The 12536-nt window shown below is 42.4% G+C and overlaps 1 protein-coding gene across 1 annotated transcript in view; it reads right to left on the bottom strand.

Moving 5' to 3' along the window:
- dnah9l (dynein, axonemal, heavy polypeptide 9 like) overlaps positions 1 to 12057 on the bottom strand; it is a 35890-nt gene extending 23833 nt beyond the window's left edge. Inside the window, exons 1-26 of the mRNA XM_089008665.1 lie at positions 11770 to 12057; positions 11283 to 11426; positions 10063 to 10253; positions 9766 to 9949; positions 9594 to 9693; positions 9257 to 9468; positions 8958 to 9191; positions 7646 to 7813; positions 7159 to 7296; positions 6337 to 6461; positions 6050 to 6245; positions 4616 to 4720; positions 4332 to 4523; positions 3947 to 4147; positions 3324 to 3659; positions 3165 to 3242; positions 3040 to 3095; positions 2850 to 2970; positions 2606 to 2775; positions 2152 to 2374; positions 1612 to 1728; positions 1381 to 1467; positions 997 to 1155; positions 831 to 914; positions 600 to 758; positions 334 to 456 (exon numbers count right to left, since the gene is read on the bottom strand). Of these exons, the coding sequence (XP_088864791.1) occupies positions 334 to 456; positions 600 to 758; positions 831 to 914; positions 997 to 1155; positions 1381 to 1467; positions 1612 to 1728; positions 2152 to 2374; positions 2606 to 2775; positions 2850 to 2970; positions 3040 to 3095; positions 3165 to 3242; positions 3324 to 3659; positions 3947 to 4147; positions 4332 to 4523; positions 4616 to 4720; positions 6050 to 6245; positions 6337 to 6461; positions 7159 to 7296; positions 7646 to 7813; positions 8958 to 9191; positions 9257 to 9468; positions 9594 to 9693; positions 9766 to 9949; positions 10063 to 10253; positions 11283 to 11426; positions 11770 to 12057 (4191 nt within the window). The remainder of the gene's footprint in view (positions 1 to 333; positions 457 to 599; positions 759 to 830; positions 915 to 996; positions 1156 to 1380; positions 1468 to 1611; positions 1729 to 2151; positions 2375 to 2605; positions 2776 to 2849; positions 2971 to 3039; positions 3096 to 3164; positions 3243 to 3323; positions 3660 to 3946; positions 4148 to 4331; positions 4524 to 4615; positions 4721 to 6049; positions 6246 to 6336; positions 6462 to 7158; positions 7297 to 7645; positions 7814 to 8957; positions 9192 to 9256; positions 9469 to 9593; positions 9694 to 9765; positions 9950 to 10062; positions 10254 to 11282; positions 11427 to 11769) is intronic.
- Positions 12058 to 12536: the final 479 nt, after the last annotated feature.

Genomic DNA, 12536 nt, shown 5'->3' with positions numbered 1-12536 from the left:
ACGCACTCGAGGCATGTTTCCTGGATACCAACTAAATGCCTCCCTGGTGAGGTGTTCCGGGCATGTCCTGAAAAAAGACCATGAGGATGACATAGTGGAGACACTTTGTATCCCAGCTGATTTGGAAACACTTCTGGATTCCCCAGGGGAAGACGGATGACAAAGCTATGGACAGCAAAATCTGGTCCTCCCTATTTATGCTAGTGCCACTGCAACTTGAACCTGGGATGAGCTCTGTGGAGTATTTTTGTATCATCTTAATTCAGAACTTAGAACGCACCCACTCCTTGAATTTACTTTCAAGTGTTTACTGTGAAATATGGAAATGCTGACCTTCTCAATTGCCATTTCTTTCACCGCCTTGTCCACTATATTTTTCACCTCATCCTCCACACGATGAAGCTGTAATTCCAACAGATTTCCAAGAGTCGTGTCTTCTCCCATCACAAATGTTACCTGCGAACCAGGACAAACAGGATCAAATTTCAGTTTTTGCTACGCAGCCCATTCGTGGCTTAACTCTGACTAACTACAGCATCTCAATACATCATTGATTCCATTGAACCATCGTTAAGAATGAGACAATGAGGCACAGATACCTTGGTGGTATTCATTAGCTGCTGCCAGTGTCTCTCGCGGACAGCAGCGTTCTGCAGCTCATTGACCGCTCTGAGAGACGTCAGGAGGTTCTTAACAATTGACTCCAGACCCCCGTAGACATCCCACAAACGCACATCCTTATCGAGCGTCTTCATCTCCTTAAAGTTCCAACAAACAAGAGGTCCTCTCTCAATTGTTTATCACGTATACGTCATCGACTGACGTTGTACCTTGGCAAAACGTCGAAGCTCCATATCCATTTGCTCAATGTTGGTCTCTTTCCAGGGTGTCTTGGTCCAGTCTTCTATGCTACTCTGTAAGAGAAAAATACTGCATTTTGTCTGGAACGTGTTGAGTATGTGTTGTGGCCCTCAAATGTGTTTGCTCTTTTCATACCTTGACAAAAACGACCATATCCCACACTGCTTTGACATGGATGATGTCCGTGCGACACTGGTGTAGTTGCTTGTAGTCAGGGAAGCTAACCTCAAACAGATCGGCGGTGTCCTGCAATGCCTTCATTTCTGACTCCATTGCGGCGACTGCTTGATCTGACTGGAGACATACATTGAATTCTTTTGTTTGTCTACAATTGTACATATATATTTAATCCATTAAGTGGTCCCGCTTAGTAAGACGCGTCAAATACTGTTGTATAGTATAGTATAGTATAGTATAGTATAGTATAGTATAGTATAGTATAGTATGGTATAGTATATACAAGATATCGAGAAATAACCTGATTTTGATTAGCAAGGATCAGCAAGTGCGACGGCTCACCTTATCGATTTGTTTGTACGCTTCTTCCGTAGAGATCTTAAAAATTGCCTCATCATGGAACCGCTCTCTGAATTCATACTGCTTGACCTAAAAAAATGAAATCAGCAATACTGATGAAATATACGTGTATCAGTGCCAGTTATTTGTATAGCATTCATAAAGGGGACAAGGGTTTAAATGTATTAAATGTATGTGCGTCGGGGAGTGTGGCTAGCTCAACTTTGAACTCACCTCAAACCGTGCGCATTTTCTGCGGATAACTGAAACTTCGTTCGACTGCAGCGGCGCCACTTCATGTTTGACCGTCAACGCGATTTTCCTTAAACTCTTCCACCTCTCTGGTAGCTCCTGCATGTACGATATTTTGTGATTTTTAAAGCATGTATGGCAGATGTTCCAGATCACATTTGGACAGACTTAAGGCCACAGTCACTTGACTGCTTGGAATGTACAGTTTTTGCAAGCTGACTCTTGCTTGCTCATGGCACACCAACCGACATTTCAGCAGTGTTGCATAAAAGCAGATGAGCAAGATGTTCTTATTCCCCTTTGTATGTTTGAGTGCCAGTAAGAGAGACTATTAGACTAAATCTGTCATAAGGCGAGTTTCTTGGAGCTGGATATGTGTTTGCGACGAACACCACCGGTGAAAGCACTGAGCTCCTCATGGAGGCTTTTGCAAAAAGACATATGCTACTCCTCACATATTTTGAAATGCTACCATGAAACAAAATCAAAAAAGCAAGTCTGGGGTGTTATTTGTGTACTAACTTCTAGCTGTCTGTAGACACTCTCCGGAAGTTGTTGCCCGTAATCCTTGAGCAGCTCCACTGTGGATTTGAGAGGTTTAAAGTGATGCTCGATGCTGATTTGTCTGTCTCTCATTGCCATGAGGTGTCCCATGATGTCCACCAGGCCAGCATAGTCTCCGTCAGATAAATTGTTGGAAAGACCTTGGTCTGTGTCGTGGACAAAAGACGACAGTTCCCTCACGCTGTAGAGTAGAGAAGAGCGGGGAATTAAAAGCGGTCTCGGTATTGACGGGATTTTGAAATAAAATTAGAGGATCCGTATCACATAACTACTGAACCCTTTTGGGGACAGTGTACATTTTTACAAACATTGGATTTGTTTTCCAACAAAAGCCTTCAAACCAAAGGAAAAATGACTCCCTCAGCTCGTAAAACCAACATTGGCTTTAAAAATTGTACGCTGCTTGTGTCACCTTTGATTGACGTGGTTGAGCAGGTGCTCCTTGAACATCCAACTCCATCTCTTGATGACATTCATCAGCGTGCGCTTGAAGGGTTTCATGTCCAGCTGCAACCAACCACAAAACACCCTCCCATCTTCCATCTTACTTACGCTCTCATGGAGGGATTCAAACTGATTGATCTGCAAATGGAAGAGAGATTGGGTTTAAGTAGTAGAACTAAAAAAAAAAAAAAACACCATGTAGTAATAATAACCTGCTTCTTAAAGTTTTCCAGGGTAGGTGGGTTCTTCTTCAGTTCACCGTCTGCATACAGCTCAGCTTCCTCCGCGCTTAATACGTGGCCATACATCAGGAACTGGCTCATAAATTCCGACCTGCGAATTTCACAATCCAAAGTCAGTCTGCAAATCATGACCTTGAGAAATTTTGCACCACATTCTCACCTGTCATCGATCCAAAGATGTCGGTAGCTGTTGAATGATTCTTGATATTCCCAAACCTAAAAAAACATTTTTTGAGTGAATTGTTAGCCTCGGGTGCATCGAAAACAGACAGCAGACATACCGACCTTGGTGATGGCAGCACGCGCGCGCACGCCTAAAGCGTAACGCATTTCCGACAAATCTTTCATTTCGTTGATGTCACTCTGCATGACAACAAGGAGAAAGGACTGTGACCAATGGACTGATGTGTAAAATAACCCTTTCAGAAGGATGCAAATATTGACCTGGTAATCGTCGCGATGCATGTGCTTTGCCACTCTGGGGATAAATGATGCCGTATTGAGAATATTGGCAATCATCTTTTCCATAATTTCCAAAAAGTTGCCTTGTTCGCTGTGGTCTAAGGAGGGGTTAAAGCACATCTCACTGCCATTCAGCACCAACTGCACCTCAAAGAGTGGGTAGACAAGTTGGGCTGGGTCCGTGTTGTCCAGCAGGTACTGTAAAGAGAATTGGATGGCGCGAGAGAAGCCTGTCAGGATCAGGTGGTCCACGTAGTTGGTGTAGGTCCGCCACTCGCTGCTGTTCAAGTCGGACACAGCCAGAAGTGATTGGTTCTCCTTGAAAAATCAAATTTAAATGCAGAATTCAACACAATGTGTATTTCTGAGTGATGTTCGGCTTTCAGGTGACATTTTAGGATGAACCAAACGCACAGAGAAAAAGGACATAAAGCACAGAAACATTAAACAGTAGCTAATGTACATTTGGCATTTTAGAGAAGGTCAAACTTGATTCACCTGGATGAATTGGCGTGTATTTTAGGTTCATCCTGAAATTTCCCTCAAAAGCCCTATTTCCCTAACAACTTGCGAGTTTTTGGTCTGCTTGTCTTAATGTCATATACCTTCACAAGCATGTGTATTCGCTTGCCCGCATTACTGATGAGCGTGTGTTGTTTGGCAACACTTTCATCAATGTCCGAGAACAGCAGAAGAGCAGAGTCACGACCTTTTCTTGTAAAGTATGCTCGTTGGCTGAATTTCTCCATGAGAGTCTGTATGGCCTCCACGTTGGCTCTGCTCTTACGCACACGACTCCAAAGGCTCTGGGGATGGCAAACGAGATCGTAAATATGAATGATTGTTTATCTGTATGTGCCCTGTGTCTTGCTGGTGACCAGTCCTGGGTGTATCCTGTCTCTTCTCTAACCTCACCTAGGAAACAATATTTCCATTTCACCCCAAAAGATCCCTGGTGGAAAAATGCAGTCAAAGTAAAGCAATGGCAACCTGGACGAGGTCTCTTGTGCTCTTAACGTAGTCCCACACGTCATCCTGTGCCCAGGTCAGCTCTCGCAGGGCTGGATCCAGTTGTCGCCTGGTACTTTCCATCTCATCTTTCACCAGTCCCAGTTCCACATCCAGGATAGTGCTTTGCATCTGGTTGTACCACTGGGTCACCAAAATTAGGGTCTGACTTTGCTGCAGGACACAGTAGGGGGCAATCGGGTGAAGTCAAGGTTCCCGGTTAATAAGTATTATTCAATATATTACAGGTGACAGTTGAAACTCACCAGGCAGAGTTGCTCATGTTTTGAGAAGAGCCGCAGGGCCGCTTTGGGAATGTTCTGGGTCTTCAGCATTGCCAAATATTTCACCTCCTTGAGCATGGATCTCAACTGGAGGTAGGTTGAGGTATTGTAAAGCAGTAATTCAGGATGGATTTCTGTTGTTTTTTTTCACACACTCACACATTTTAGCTACTGAGCTATTGTACGTTTGGAACATTTACATTTGACTCCAACTCCAAAATGTTTTGATTTGCCCAAAGATGCCTCAATAGTTTGGGAAACCGCATTTTTTCCCTTGCAGACAATAACAAATTCAATGTATTCATGATTTTGAAAAGAGCTCTGGTTTTGGATCAGGAAATAGTTGAGTTTTCTTAAATATTACAGAGGTTCAGTTCCACTACAAAATGTGCAAATCTGCAAACTATCAGACGAGACGTGAAGTTGGGGAGGGGGGGGGGGGCAATGTCTTTTTTTTTTCAAGACTTGTTTTTAAAATTTACAACCCTTGTGATACATCTCATTTAAAGGACAACCGACGTCTCCAGACAAGTTGTGTCCATAATTTGTAAAATGGCTTCAAATGACTTCTACTGAGCGTATTTTACAAAGATTCCACCGCATATAGCTATATTTTACGTTTTAAGACTTGCGCTGAATATTCCGGAAGTCTTGTTTTTGAGTTGGTGACGAGTCCTCACCCTACGTCACTGATGGAACGCCCCTCAGCGAGAAAGGACATACCTTGCATCACCTCAATGCATTTTGCAATACTTTGTTTGGTCTGAAAACTTCGTGTTGGTCTGTGTTGATGGCAAAATTAGAAGGAAAACACATAACGCGATGGTGAATCCTTGTGTGTGGCACCGAGCATCTATTTGATATTCACTGACAAAAATTGTAAGGAATTATTCAGCCTTATTTCCACTGAGCTTTCCACGTAGCTTTGCCGCCCTCTTCTGCCTCTTTTCGGTGCTACATTTCCCCCTCAAAATGACACGGAATAAATTCTTTAATCGATTGCAAACATGTATGCTTTCCTCTTCAGAACTATTTGAATCATATTCTTAACTGGATGAGTAACAAGAAAGCATATTCTACGAATCTGAAGCCATTGTTTTGATTTTCGAGCAAGGCAAGTCGTCTTGTCGTGACACCACGAACATGGGGGTGGGACCTTCTGAAACTGGCCATTTCCGGTTTCAAATTGAAGTACTTTTTAGACACTTTAAGTCATTTTTATTGGTGTTTTGCATTTGACTAAAAATATCATACTGTGTGCTTTGGGTATTTTAGATGTCAGTTAGGAAACAAAAAAGATTTCTGATGTCAGTTAGGAAACAATAAAGTGACGTCGGTTGTCCTTTAATTGGAGTTTCCAAAACTCCAAAACTTAAGTTATGCTAATTGGACAGTGTGTGATATTCTTGTGCTTACGGCTAGACTGAAGTTGACGTGAAACAAGCCTGTGTCACTGTCGAGAGTCAACAAGGGTTCCTCCAAGTTCATTTGACAGATTTCCTCTAGACCTTCACTCCATTGTGAGAAAATCTCCTGGTCCTGCTGCTCCAAAGCTTCCAGAAGACGTTCACACTTGCTAAGGGCTGCGTCAGCTTCGGCGCCATCCAAAGCCCTGCAATGTCAGGACAGAAACACTTCATTTATAAATACAACTGTGTTGTTCCTCGTAGATCTGTGCGTATGACAGAGTCCTTGGTCCATACATGTGAGAAAGCCGGCAAAGGTTGCCTCTGTTGTTCAAGATGCGACATTGAAGCTCCTGTGACCATTTCAGTCTCCCGGCCACCAGGGGCATATTTTTCCCAAGAACAACATTTCCCGACGCAATCTGGAAGACACAAGATTCATTTGCATCTTTCGTTATCCAAGTCAATGAGTCTTACAATGATAATCTACAACAAGAAAAAAAGCAGTTTACCCTGGGTTATAATTAACTCAAAATGGTGGAAAAACACTTTTTTTGCTATTAGACACTGACTAAAGTAGGCCTTTCATATCACTTCAACACAGTTGTTCGGCATCAAGGCAGTATAGGTTATCTATCTATCTATCTATATATATATATATATATATATATATATATATATATATATATATATATATATATATATATATATATATATATATATATATATATATATATATACAATTTGGAATAACGCGTGGGTATTCTCCGGGTCCTCCGGTTTCCTCCCACACTCCAAAAACATGCATGGCAGGCAGATTGACCATTCCAAATTGTCCCTAGGTGTGAGTGTGAGAGTGACTGTTGTATGTCTTTGTGTGCCCTGCGATTGGCTGGCAACCAATTCAGGGTGTCCCCCGCCTCGTGCCCGAAGACAGCTGAGATAGGCTCCAGCAACCCCCGGGACCCTAATGAGGAATAAGCGCTACGGAAAATGAGATGAGAATGAGAATTTGGAATAAATCAAACTGTTGCTTGGTCACGTGATTTTGTATTTTTACCTCACGTCATTCATTTTTAAAGACTATTCATAATATGAAAAAAATAAATATCGTCTCACCCCATCTCTGTGTTGACTAAATAGAAACTGGCAGTGGTTCAGTTCCTGGTTGAACATGTTCAATAAGGCAATGTAGTTTGGAGAGAAAAGGTGATGGATCTTGGGCCTCTCCAGCAGGTTGCCGAAAATCTGCAAAAGCTGACGAGGAATCAAAGCCATTGGTTCACTTTACAACATTATTGACATCCAGCCTTGGATCAAGAAAGATATGAGGATTGGTTGAATGTAAAATGTTCAAATCCATTCAAAACAAATGAAACAGACCTTAAATGTAGATTTGAGGTTTTGTGAGTGCTGAAAGGCCAAATTGAGGACAGTTCCCAGTCTGTGGTCAAAGTCTTTGTTTTGTTCCATAAAATACCCATGTTGATGAATAAAATCCTGTAGATCAGAAAGGACATCTTTCTCCACATTCTTCAAATTTGATCATGTTTGCTGTCAGTATTGTCCAAACAAAAACACGGTCAACAATCTTAGGAAACCTCACATCATTCGTGTAGTCCAAGGGGTCATATTTGCTCTCTGTAAGGGCTCGCCAGCGGTCTTGAAACTCCTCACTCATGGCGAAGACCATTTCGTTGAGGATCTTGCCTCTGGATCCACCGAGTTCCACCTTTTCTAGCTTTAAAAAATCCAGTGCTGATGCAAACAGCTCCTATGAGATCAGCTCAAGCTAATGTTCAAATGGTTTGAATAGATCGCAAAGCAAACACAAGCTACATAATCAAACAGAAAAACTATGAGTATACACATCTCTGTTCAAATGTCAGGTTTTGTGATAAGTAAACTTGATGTGTTCTGGGAGGCTTTTCCAGTTATTTTTTGTTTTTGCTTTCAAGCAGAAGCCTTAAAGGACAACCGACATCACTTTTCTAACTTTCCTAACTTTTCCGTTTCCTAACTGACATCAGAAAAATGTTTTATAGCATCTGAAATACCCAAAACATGAAGGCTGATATTTTAGTCAAATGCAAAACACCAATAAAAATGACTTAGTGTCCAAAAACTACTTCAAATTGAACCCGGAAGTGGCCAGTTTCAGAAGGTCCCGCCCCCTTGTTTGTGGTGTAACGCCAAGACGTTTTGCCTTGCTTGAGAATCAAAACAATGGCTTCAGATTCGGAAAAGAGACTTTCTTGTTACTCATCCAGTTATGAATATGATTCAAATAGTCTGAAGAGGAAAGCATACACGTTTGCAATCGATTAAAGAATTTATTCAGGTCATTTTGATGCATCTGGAGAGAAATGTAGTGACAAACTCTTTAGTACTCACAGTACCCAAAAAAAGGCAGAAAATGGCGACAAAGCTCAGTGGAAATTGTCTCCTGGGACGTTTTGTAAGCGAACATCAAATACACTGTAGAAGTCTTGGCGCAACACACAACGATTCACCATTGCGTTATTTGTGTTTTCCTTCTAATTTCGCCATCAACACGGATCAACACGAAGTTTTCAGACCAAACAAAGTATCGCAAAATGCATTGAGGTGATGCAAGGTATGTCTTTCTCGGTTAGGGGCGTTCCTTCAGTGACGTAGGCTGAGGACTCGTCACCAACTCAAAACAAGACTTCCGGAATATTCAGCGCGAGTCTTAAAACGTGAAATATAGCTATATGTGGTGGAATCTTTGTAAAATATGCTCAGTAGAAGTCATTTGAACCGATGTTACAAATTATGGACACAACTTGTCCGGAGACGTCCGTTGTCCTTTAAGCTTTTTAGGACCTGAAAGGGTTAACATATGCACGCTTGTGCACAGCTATGTTTCAACGAAAGGTCATTTTCCCCCATCGTACCTCAATCATAAGCAGTCTCTCCATTATGCGGTCAGAGCGCTGGAACACAAGTGAAGTAGGAAAGTCCCACAGCTTGACGGTCTGGCCATGTTGGAAATATTTCAGAATTTTCTGCCGGTGAACGTGAAACAGCTGCTTGAACGTGCGCAGGACATAGATGGTCATTTGGACTCGCTCCTGCCCTTCCTCAAGTTCCATCTTAAACAGCTCCTCTGGGATCAGGTATGCAAACGCCTGTAGAGTAAAGACTCTTGACCTTGTAAATCTTCACAACTTCCAGACAGGATTTATGGCCGTACCTTTTCCAGAATCAGATTGCAGAACTCCCGCAGTATGACGACCATGCGTTGCGGCGTACAATAGTGCAGAGATCGACTCCAGATGAGGCAGAGGGTGTGGAGGAGAGGAGGCAGCAAAGTGTCCAACTGCGGGAAACTTGTCTCTTCCAAGCTGCTGATCAACCTCTTCAAAGGGCGCAGGTACAGATCGATGTCCTCGGCTTCCAGCGCCGCTGCGACATACGCGAGCGTTTACATGATCATAAGATCATTCGAAAGCCTTCCACCAACCTCAGCGACGACAAACAAAGACTCCGAATATGACTCGATATTCAAAGCGGTGAAGCGCGATAGTCACCTTCGTTGACTTTGACTGAGATGTCTTGGAAGGACGAATGATAACTGCTTTTGACCCTTCTCAAGATCTCCATGATCTGCTTCACTTGGGGACTTTGAATCTGTAAACGTTAACCGGGACTGTCACATGAAGTGTGCTCCAGAAATGTCAAAGACTTAGATCGCGATTGTACCTGAGATTGAATTCCCAAAAGATTTTCTCTTTGTGAGGTCCAGAACTGGAGCTCCGCATTGGGGCCAGGATGGTCATCCTGGAGCAGCACTGCTCCAGAGTCCTTCTTTAGGATGTTCCATATTTGTCCAGACCACTGAACAATCAGTGTTTCTATGGAATATAACAAACTTCCAACTGGTGGCCTGAAGGATGGAGAAGGAAAACTACTGGATCAGCATCTCAACTTCAAAAATGAAAACAATCATTGTTTCTCAGACAACTGTTCTAAAATGTTCTTAGGCTATGGTGCACCAACCCAAGTCCAATCTCCTCAAGTTGTACCCTCTCCACACAAAGGGGAAGGGGAAGCAGAGTCCGCCCCTCAGCGCGTCCTCTCAGCGTGACTACGATGCTTCTTAGCTTCTCCAGGTGTCGGTGAATGTCTTCCGACACAACCTGAGGCCACTCCTCATGGTTCAGACTGTTCGACAGAACACACGCCAGCACCTGCAAACACATTGTGCATACCCTAACGCAACCGAGTCACAAAAATAACGATATTTACTTAAAGCCTCTGTTGACCCCAGTTTCTTCAAATTTACCCCAGTTTCTTCAGACTTAGAGTTGCCTTAGAGAAGGGACCTATCAAAGCAGCTGTCTTGCACCGCCACCTTTGTACTTTAGGGATATACAGTAAAGTCTCGTTATATCGATATTCTTGGGAGTCCGAAAAATATCGATATAACCGGGACTATCGATATATCCGACCCTGCGCGCATGTAATTTTCTCCGTGCGTGCATAGAAATAGTATCGATATAACCGGGACTATCGATATATCCGATATCGATATAACGAGACTTTACTGTACATAGGGCCAGAGCTACCAGCAAATTTTAGTTTGCTGACGAAGCTTTTCGGATGAGGCGCGAAACGTCCGGCAATGACGGCTGAAGAAACCTTTTCATCGATGGACCACTCCTGTACGACTGAGACCGTACACAGACGTTTACGCTGTTTTTTTTTCTCAGGATTTTACCCTACTAAGACAATGAGGCACTCTAAACTGGCCAAGCCAGAACAGAACCCTTGACCATAGATATAACATCCTTCTGGTTTCTCCCCCTCATTCTTCCACCTTCTCTCTGTGACATGCATGCACTCAAGACCAAACAACGTTGCTCTCCAAAGCAGTCACGCCAATGAATAGCCGAAAGGTAAGTTACATGCTTGGCTAGGTAGCCACACATCAGAATTCTGTCGTATAACCATAAAGGAGGTCAAGTGTTTACATTGCAGAGGGTTTATGGGTTGGAGGGTATTCATCCCTGTTACTTTACAAGGAAGTAGTACATAATTCTCAACCTTAGCATGTTTTTAGCAGAAAGTAAATTACAAAAAAAGAGAGACACACAGACAGCGATGAAGATAAATAGTTTTTCAACACACAGTGTGATGTCAGGACTTTAGCCAGCTCTTCTTCATTGCAAAAGAAGAGTTGGAAACTTTATACGTCCGTCCACCAGCTCACTGCACACCTGCGAGATGACAATTGGTAAGTGCTCCATCGGGTATCCTGGTACTTCCCCCAAGCGCAGTTGTTCTCGGAATCCTAGGCGAGCGATTTTCTTTACGCCTTTCTTCAGAATGCACAATATTTTGCTCTTCCATGGAGGTGATGTCTTCACACATGAAAAAAACAGGATTGCATTGAAATCACCAGGAAGAAATTGGGACTTATTTCGAGAATTGCGATGTCAAACAGTGTAGGGGGAAAAAGCAAGCTATATATTGGCCTTTTTTAATTGCCTTTTTTTTAAACAGAAACATACACATGTTGATAAAAATGTCATTAGATTCCTGCCGCTATGCTTCATAAGTCATAACAAACTCAAACGAAGCCTTGTTAAAATTAGATACCGTACTGTCGTGGAATTTCTTGAACCTCTGAGGCTGTTCATGATTTAATTCTAATAATTCTGTTGACCTAAAAAAGATCATCCAATGACTACTAATGTATTTCACCTGATTATTTCCTGCATGTAGTGTACCTCCAGGTCCTATGAAGAACATCAGCCTATTGCTCCAAATATTGTCCAGGTAATCAAAAATGATTTGCTGATTCTCCTCTGCACTAATGAAGCGGTTCCATTTATCTGTCTTCACGCGGAGCACACAGACGACCTGCTCTCGGAGAAAGTCCACCCTGTCGTCGGCCAACGCCACCCCAGCTTTGAGAGAGCTCTCCTTAAGGGTCCGCAGTCCTGAAGCCCTTCCACTAAGGGAAGGGGTAACCCTTGTGATGTCGGCCATGAAGGAAGACTAACGATGGTAAAATGCTGAAAAGGTTAGTAATGCAAATATATAATCAAATTCCCCCGATTACATTTGTTATTTTGACCCTGTTGCAGCTCGGAAGTCTACAAAGTAAAGTGATACACCTGCTTATAGGCTGGTGTCCTTTTTGGTAACCTTATCCTGTAACCTGAGGCTGTAACAGGTCCATTCCAAAAGTACTGCTCAAGCAGGAAATATATTATGTATACTGGTATGTCCTGAACCAGCTTTTATGTTAAAATGTTTTTTTTTAATTTTGTTTTAATAATGGTTACAAAATAATCAATGTACACAACGTTTTTGATGGATATTATAAAAAACATATACTGTACTATATACTTCATACTATATACTATATAAAACTATATTTGATTCATCCATATTTTACATCACCAGTTTATACCAACAGGTAGTCATTGGACTATTTTTTTTTCTACACACTCATTCGTGGCGTG

This window comes from Hippocampus bargibanti, linkage group LG11 (assembly GCF_051943395.1).
Source record: "Hippocampus bargibanti isolate YZ-2025 linkage group LG11, ASM5194339v1, whole genome shotgun sequence".
In the NCBI taxonomy this organism is placed as follows: domain Eukaryota; kingdom Metazoa; phylum Chordata; class Actinopteri; order Syngnathiformes; family Syngnathidae; genus Hippocampus; species Hippocampus bargibanti.
Note: the sequence above shows the minus strand (reverse complement) of the source record. Positions and strands in the feature narration are given on the sequence as shown.